This window comes from Phoenix dactylifera, unplaced genomic scaffold (genome assembly GCF_009389715.1).
Source record: "Phoenix dactylifera cultivar Barhee BC4 unplaced genomic scaffold, palm_55x_up_171113_PBpolish2nd_filt_p 000184F, whole genome shotgun sequence".
Taxonomy (NCBI): domain Eukaryota; kingdom Viridiplantae; phylum Streptophyta; class Magnoliopsida; order Arecales; family Arecaceae; genus Phoenix; species Phoenix dactylifera.
Genome location: NW_024067713.1, coordinates 252525 through 260555, shown reverse-complemented (window position 1 = coordinate 260555; position 8031 = coordinate 252525). Strand labels below are relative to the sequence as shown.

Sequence of the window (8031 nt, the reverse complement as noted above, 5' to 3'; positions counted from 1 at the left end):
GAGCCATTTATAAATGTGGCATACTATAATTAAATTTAGTACATGATGCAATACCTATGCCATATAATGGGTGTCCACCTTCTAAAAAAACAAATGTGTGTGTGTGAGAGAGGGAGAGTTAGAATTTGATTTGACATTGATGCTGTGAACAAGTCATGGTCTCGAAGGATCAAGAGAGGACTTGAACTTGTTTTGTTTCTATTGATCAAGTTGCTAAAAATAGAAGCACATGAATTTATTTGGTTGATCAAGTAAGTTGACAATTTTGCATTAACATAATAGTTACATTCTTGTGGTCGATAAAACTAGAAAGTATTATGACCATGCGAAGTAAAAAAAATTCAATTTTGTGTCGCAGTGAATATTTTTAGCAAGGTATATATAATTTTATAGGACATAGGTTAGCTATTCCGTTAAAACAATGACATTTTTCTTTCATATCTGCTGATGACTTTTAATATGTTTTCTCACTACCATCAACATGAACAATGGAAATTAACTACTCTTCCCACCATTCAAGGGATTTTTTGCAGATATGCTTGCTTGGAAAGATTAAGAAGGTTGGTAACTTATAGTGTGGAAGGAAGAGGCTATCCTCCACATAATCAAGTATTAATAATCTTTACTACTCTCAATTCTTAGGCATCAAGCTAAGGAGGAATTGTAGATGAATATAGTGAATAGGACCTTTTGCTCCCATTGGCATGTGGACAGAGAAATCTAAAATCTTGCACTCTTTAGGATGAGATACAGGCCAATTGTATGGTATAGTGTCCTTACCATGATGAACACAATCTGCAACTAACCTTCCAATCACTGTAGTAGGTTGGCATGTAATGTATTGCGACAATCATTCCTCAAGCCAAAGGTAGCACTATATATGATCCAGGAGGATTAACAAATTTGGTGTAGATCACTTTGGCTATTATGGGTATCTAGAAGGATCGCTAGACTCGATGTAAATTATTTTGGCCAATATAGATAGGGCTATATAGGATCCAGGAGCGAGATTCGCCACATCGGAAAGTCAAATCGTGAGCTAAAATTTTAGCATCCATAACTTAGTCATACGACACCCAAATAAGATGATCTTTTTTTTGAAATCAGGTAACTTTTTGAGATCTATATCTTAGGACTAACCCCATAAGGAAATAAAATGGGCCAAAATTTCATTGTCTAGGCCCCAAAATGGCCATGTCAAACCAAAAATGTTATTTTGGGAGACTTTGATGGAGCATGTCTCTCAATCCATGAAGAATTAGATAGAGCGATAAAAAGCAAAGTTGATATAGAAGTCCAGACCCCTCTCTTGTAGAATTTTATTTTTTTATAATTATTTTTACTAGTCATATTTATTTTCGAAATATAGTCCTATTCAAACTAAGAGAGGAATTCAACTTGAATTGTGAAATGGACTTCACTACTATTATAAATAGGAGCTATATGCCTTAGTTTATGATGAATGGGTTATCAATTACAGAAAAGGGTATGTTAACCCTACTTTCATAATTTTTCATCTTCTATTTTTCTTGGAGAGATTCAAGTTGAATGGTTGAAGGATTTCTTCCTTCTCTCCAATCAAATTAAGTTGGTATTAGAGCCTCGATCCTCTTCATCTTTAGGAGTAAGTTGGTATCAAAGCTTTGCTTCTCTATATCTGTGGGGGTCTTATTTTATAGACCCAACATGCGAGCAATACCAAATAGGAGAAGAGCTATTTGTGCTTAAAGTACACCGAAGGATAAAAACGAGTATGGCTTCTAGTTCTACCTCGATAAATGATGAGATAACGGAATATCTCACACAATTAGAGGAGAAGATCGCCCAACTCACCGATATCATCTTTCATGTGCGACACCTTCAATATAAGCACCAGCAACTCCAATTGTAAAGTTGTCTCCCATGTCTGAAGATGATGATCTACCATCCAGTACGGAAGACTAAGATTGGAAACCATCTCCAAACAAAGTTAAGTGGTTTAGCCATGCGGCGAAGAAAAAAGCATTTTTCTACATTCAGATTTGGTAGAAGCTAAATCCTCTAAATAGGAGGAGTCCTGATGCAAAAGGATTACGAGACTTGATATGGGCCACTTTGGTTACTAAGGATATTCAGACCAATCATGATGCTTGTGATTAAATTTGAAGAGAAGTATATAAGTATATAAGGATACATCTTTGGGCTCGTTTGGTTCGCGGGAAGTATTTTCCCTCCTAGGAATATGATTCCTGGGAATCAAATTCCTAGGAAGAGGATACCTAGGAAAGTACTTTTGACATGTTTGGTTAACCATGGGAAAGTGACTAATTTCCAAAGTGCTTATGTTTGGTTGACCATCCACTTTCCTAGGAAAGTTATGTATAATTCCTATTATGCCCTTAATAAAAATTAGGTCTTTAATGCCTCTTTAATGCTTCTTTAATGCTGAAGGGTCTTTTTGGGAAAAAATAAAAAAAGAGTGATTCTCACCTCATGGGAAAGTAACTTTCCCATGTTTCTCATGGGAAAGACTTTCCCATGAAATGTGGGAATCATATTCCCATGGGAATACAACTTTCCCATCTCTCTCCTTTGAAAACTCCAACCAAACAAGAGGCATTTTATTACTTTTCCGTTGACCACACTTTCCCCCCTCCTTTTCCTGCGAACCAAACGAGCCCTTTGTGTAGGGAAAACGAAAAGAGGCCATTATTAGCACCAACCACAATGCTCTAGCCCACAATCTCATGCACCAAGTTTATTGAGTTTGGATTCTCCCCAATTCAACATAGAATGTGGATGGCCCACATGGTCCCCATGGTACATCAAGATTGCACGAAAGAACGAAAAGGAAAACAAGAGCCTGAATTAATTATTTTGGAGGCCAAGAACAGAAGAAACAACGGGAGAACGAGCAACAGCTGTTACTCAGTAGTCACTGGTGTGGAGCTGCTCGGGTGTGGGGGGGATGAAGAAGGTCTCGTAGACGAGCCCAGCGAGACCGCCGCCGATGAGTGGGCCGAGCCAGTAGACCCATTGGTCGTTCCAGGACCAGCTCACCAGCGCCGGCCCGAACGACACCGCCGGGTTCATCGACGCCCCGTCGAAGGGCCCGCCGGCGAGGATGTTGGCCCCCACGATGAAACCGATCGCGATCGGTGCCATCGTTTGGAGGCTCCCTTTATTGGTGTCCACCGCGGTGGCGTAGACGGTGTAGACGAGGCCGAAGGTCATGACGATCTCGAGGAGGAGAGCCTCCCAGACACCGACACCGGTGAGGCCGAAGGTGCCGGTGGCTAGGCCACCGGTGGATAAGCGGAGCAGCAGGCAGGCAACGGTGGAGCCGAGGAACTGAGCGATCCAGTACAGGATGCCTCTTAGTAAAGTGATTCTGCCGCCGATGAAGACACCGAAGGTCACCGCCGGGTTGATGTGCCCGCCGGAGAAGTTAGCTGCCACCGACACCGCCACGAACAGTCCGAAGGCGTGAGCCACCGATGCTGCTACCAGGCCAGCCGGCGTCGTGGCACCGCCGCCGGTCAGCTTGTTGAAAGCCATGACGGAGCCCTGGCCAGCAAAGACGAAGATGAGCGTGGATATGAACTCCGCGAGCGCGGCCTGGAAGGCGCTTGGGTGAATCACCTCCTCCCGAGTCCCGATTGCTATCCGAGGGATCGGCATTTTTTTTTTTTTGGCCTCTCCGCTCCTGAGCGCTAGATTATGTTGGACGCAAAGTTTGGCTGAAATCAAATTAGATATTCATGCATATGTATAAATATATACTTATTCCAAATCAAATTTAGGAAGGGAGAACATAGTAAGAAATGATTCGGAAAGATTTGTTATTAATTTTTTCGATGCTAGATGTCATGCACCAAAACCATTTTAGTCTATAAAGTAACGTATAACCCGTATGATGTGCTGAGTATATTTTATTAATTATTTTTGAAATATAATATAAAATAGATATAACGGAATAGATAACAAAATTATAATAAAATATAAAAGATATAAGAGTTTAATTATTTTCCAAAATAAGGAATGTATTAATAATATTATTAATATAGGTCCACATAGAAATGGAGAGTCCGGCACAAGTTGAACCTCTATATAACAGATAATATATATAATATATAATAAATTATATAATTAAATAGAATAGATATAAGAGTGTTATTTACTATCCAAAAATAACATCCACATGGTGAATAGATAGGCCTATACTATGTATACACACTGGATAATAAATTATATAATCAAATAGAATAGATATAAGAGTCTTTTTTATTATCCAAAATAAATGTAATATTAATTATATCATTAATATAAGCATCCACATGGCAAATGGAAAGCTCTGCATAAGCAGCACCTCCATTTTAGTGCATATATATATATATATATATATATATATATATATGAATCTATACTCCCAATCTCGACAAGTCAGCATGGATCGCCTCGATGGACCTGCTAAACAACAAACAAAGAATAAACGCTCGCCGGATTGGCTCCGACCGGACCCTCCGATGCTTAAGTTAGTAAAGATTTTATAGATGGAAAATGAAGGAGAAAGAAAAATGAGAACAAATAGACAACTCTCCCCTAGCCAAGGTGGTTTTTCATTTATTGTTATTACCACTTTTGGAGAACCATTCGGACCTCTTTATAGCTAGAGTCTGAATCTTCCAGAATCACATCCTAAAAAACTCGAGGTCATGCCACAATGGATTGCTAATGTGGTGTATCAACCTTGGGGACGTGTCGCGGCAACCTAGCACATAGTAGGACCAAGCAGGCCTTTGAGGCGATAGAAGCTGAATTGCCCATCCTACAAGAAGGATCGACTCTGCATGGGTCCATAGTCGAGGTTGTAGAAATGAGCCGGAAAAAGATCAGTCTCGAGGATTGGATGCTTTTGCTCTACTCGACCTGCCCTCCATATATACCTAATAAGACCGAACCAAAATACCTCGAAGGAACTTCGGATGCATGCATCCCACAACGTAGAATGCATGATTGATGAATCCTTATGCACCACATCACACTAGTTATCAATTGCTACAACATTAGCCCCTCCACTGTCAAGTCCGAAACAACATCTCGATTCGAGCGAAGGAAGTAACCGCCAGCAGACTTTGTACTGCTCCAAAAAAGATGCAGATTGAGGGGTCACAACTTCTACGAGACAGCTGAATTCTATCCTTTGGTCTTCCAAAAAGATATGGGTTGTCCGAAGTAAAGAGTGTAGGACACACTCCATCGATTTGCTTGTATGAATCATATAGGCCATCCAGTCACCTACAAGAAGATAGGGAATGGCTTCTCTCGAAATCAACTTCCAGGGTTATTTTGTGACCTCTATTTTTTTCTACCAAGGGAATTCGATCCTTTTTAATCTTCTTCCTCTCCTCTTTACCGTGGCATAGTATTTTTATGGATCCTTCGTGGGGAGAAGGTCTTCATCAGCACATTAAGGTACTCCAACTAGCTCTTTGATGGGCCATGGAAAAGGTGGCCGAAGTAGAATCTGAGCAAGAGTCAGAATAGGGCCGAGGAGGCTGAGGTCCAGGCTTTTGGGATCGGTAGGGAACTGTTGAAGGTAAGATAGCCAGTAGTTGAGGCTGAGAGAAAAACCCTTGATTGACTTCCAATGAGAAATCACTGATTCCTTCTAATAGGGCTTCTGAAAATGTCAGAAGGAAATTGCTAGACTTCAGTCATTCCCTTATTTTCTTAGCTCCTAATGGGAGTCGTCCCAAGAAAAAGTTCGATTCATTGAACGAGTGCCCTTCGTCGGGGCATGGCAAGTAGACCTTTGGATGTATCTCCTCTTTGGTCTTTGGGACAAGGTGCCAAGGCTTTAAACAGCTTGTCTCTCTTCCTTCCTCTCCTTTCTCTCTTCCTTTATTTCTTTTTTTTAGTAGATTAGCTTGATCTCGAACCTATCATGTAATTAAATATCATTGATGAAATGAAAAAGGATTCTTATATTTACCTCCACCTGGATTGTCTATGTTTGGTCATCCACAGGTTGTTAAGCTAGCCAAATCGGGTTTGATAGTTGGGATAGAGTCGTAATTGATGGAATACAATCATCCATGATCATTTTAGTGTTTTTAGATAAGAACATAATATCATGATGCTCTTGAATATTAGCCAAGAAAGAAAGATAAACCCAAAGACTATAATAAGGCAAGACTATGATAGGATGAGTTGAACCCATACATAGGCTAGTTGAGAAGGAAAGATAAGCAAAGTATTTCAGAGATAATGCTTTCTGGAGATAGGCTTGGTCATGAAAAAAATTTCATTATAGCCAAGGTTGATAGTAGCGCCTCTACCAAGATGTGTGTCGAAGTTGCTACCTGATGGACGGTATAGCCTCTTATGGATTTTTGAGCTGGCGTTCAGTTGGTTCTTTTGGTTAGTAACACTCAAATGATCGAGCCAAGCATACTTCCTCCCATACAAGCCTAGTTGAGATTAGGACTTAAGATCGGTTAGGTTTTTCTGGTCAACGATGCTCAAGTGATTGAGCTGAGCATGCTTTCTTTCATCTGAGCCTAGTTAAGGCTAAAATTTAAGATTAGTTGGGTTCTTTTGGTCAACGATGCTCGTGTGATTGAGCCGAGCATACTTCCTTCCATCCGAGCCTAGTTAAGACTAGGACTTAAGATCAGTTGGGTTCTTCTAATTGACAATGCTCGGATGATTAACTAAGTGTGTTTTTTTCTTATCTGAGCCTAGTTGAGACTAGGACTCTTTTGAAGGTTCCAATCAATTTTGGAATATCTTCACGGGAGTACCTGGAGTTCAGCTTTTCGAGTTTAGCTCCCTAGCATGTAGGCTCATAGAACGAAGATCCTAATTATTTCTGGGTTGTCCCCACAAGAGAACCTAAAGTTCGGCTCTCTAGATTTAGCCACGTAAGCTCACAGAACTGAGATTCCAATTATTTCTAGAGTGTTTCCATAGGCCAGTCGGACCGGTGCTGGCGTTGCATTGAAGAAGAGCTAAAATACAACTTCATTAGCAGCAAATATACAAGAGTAAATTGTATAAGTCTATGAGGATCCGTATGGGCATGTATTTAGTCCAACATTAGCTATGCATTGGGTAGATCTTGGATAATTATACAAAACTAAGAAATCTAAATAATATAATATATTTTGGCTTATCTTTTTGGGTGAGGTTTAGAGTTGCGATAAATGGTATTAGAGCGGATCCGATCCATGGCCTATATGGACTGTAGAACACTATAGCATGGGCCCAATAGGACTGACCGTGGGCCGATCATAATATTTATGATTAGATTTGAACCCTTAGCCTGAAGACAAAACTAGGGCCTAAATGGGCAAAGTATGTAAAGATCCATACGGGTGTATGTTTAGTCCCACATCATCTATACACTAGGTAGACCTTGGATACTTATACAAGGCCAAAGAATCCAAATAATACTATCCGGTTAGCCTTTTTGGGTGAGGTTCTAGGTTGTGATAAAGTCTTACTGTATCAACTTTGACTATGTGAAAGATCAATTGTTCGGTGTTCTCCTCATCTAGTGGTCATGACCTTGTCAAGAGTTTGAGCTTGTTTTCTGAACTTTCAAGTCATGGGCTCTCTTTTTCTGCTGATCCTTCATGGATTAAGGCAATTATCCATTGAGTGATTTGTTGTATCTGGCTCATTTGGGATGATTATTCTGCTCAGCATTTTCTCACCCGGACCTAATATAGCAACGAATATGCCCACATCGGATGAGGGCTTCCATCTTGTCCTTTTGGTGAAGATATTCTTTAGTGTTATATCGATAGTCCTTGTGGAACCAATAAAACTTATTTGGATCTCTTTGTTGACTGGAGTCTTTATCTTCTGAGGTTAACCAAGGTATCTCTACATTTGGATCTCAATCATAATCTAGGCCCGCAAAGCACTGAGAGGGTATACTTTTTTGAACCTCAAAAATGGATCATAAGCTCATCCAACAACCCTCTCATCTCGGCCACACTTACTTCCATGGTCGACTTTCTCTTCATAGCTCTGACGCTTTCC

General features: G+C 40.2%; 1 protein-coding gene across 1 annotated transcript; it reads right to left on the bottom strand.

The window, feature by feature from the left end:
• Positions 1–2729: 2729 nt before the first annotated feature.
• Positions 2730–3702, bottom strand: LOC120105049 (probable aquaporin TIP1-1). Its single transcript, XM_039117097.1, has one exon. The coding sequence runs from the start codon at positions 3658–3660 to the stop codon at positions 2908–2910; it is 753 nt and encodes a 250-aa protein (XP_038973025.1). The 5' UTR covers positions 3661–3702; the 3' UTR covers positions 2730–2907.
• Positions 3703–8031: the final 4329 nt, after the last annotated feature.

Bases quoted from the DNA above. Each gene is read 5' to 3' on its own strand.
- LOC120105049 (XM_039117097.1), bottom strand. From the start codon at position 3,660: ATGCCGATCCCTCGGATAGCAATCGGGACTCGGGAGGAGGTGATTCAC.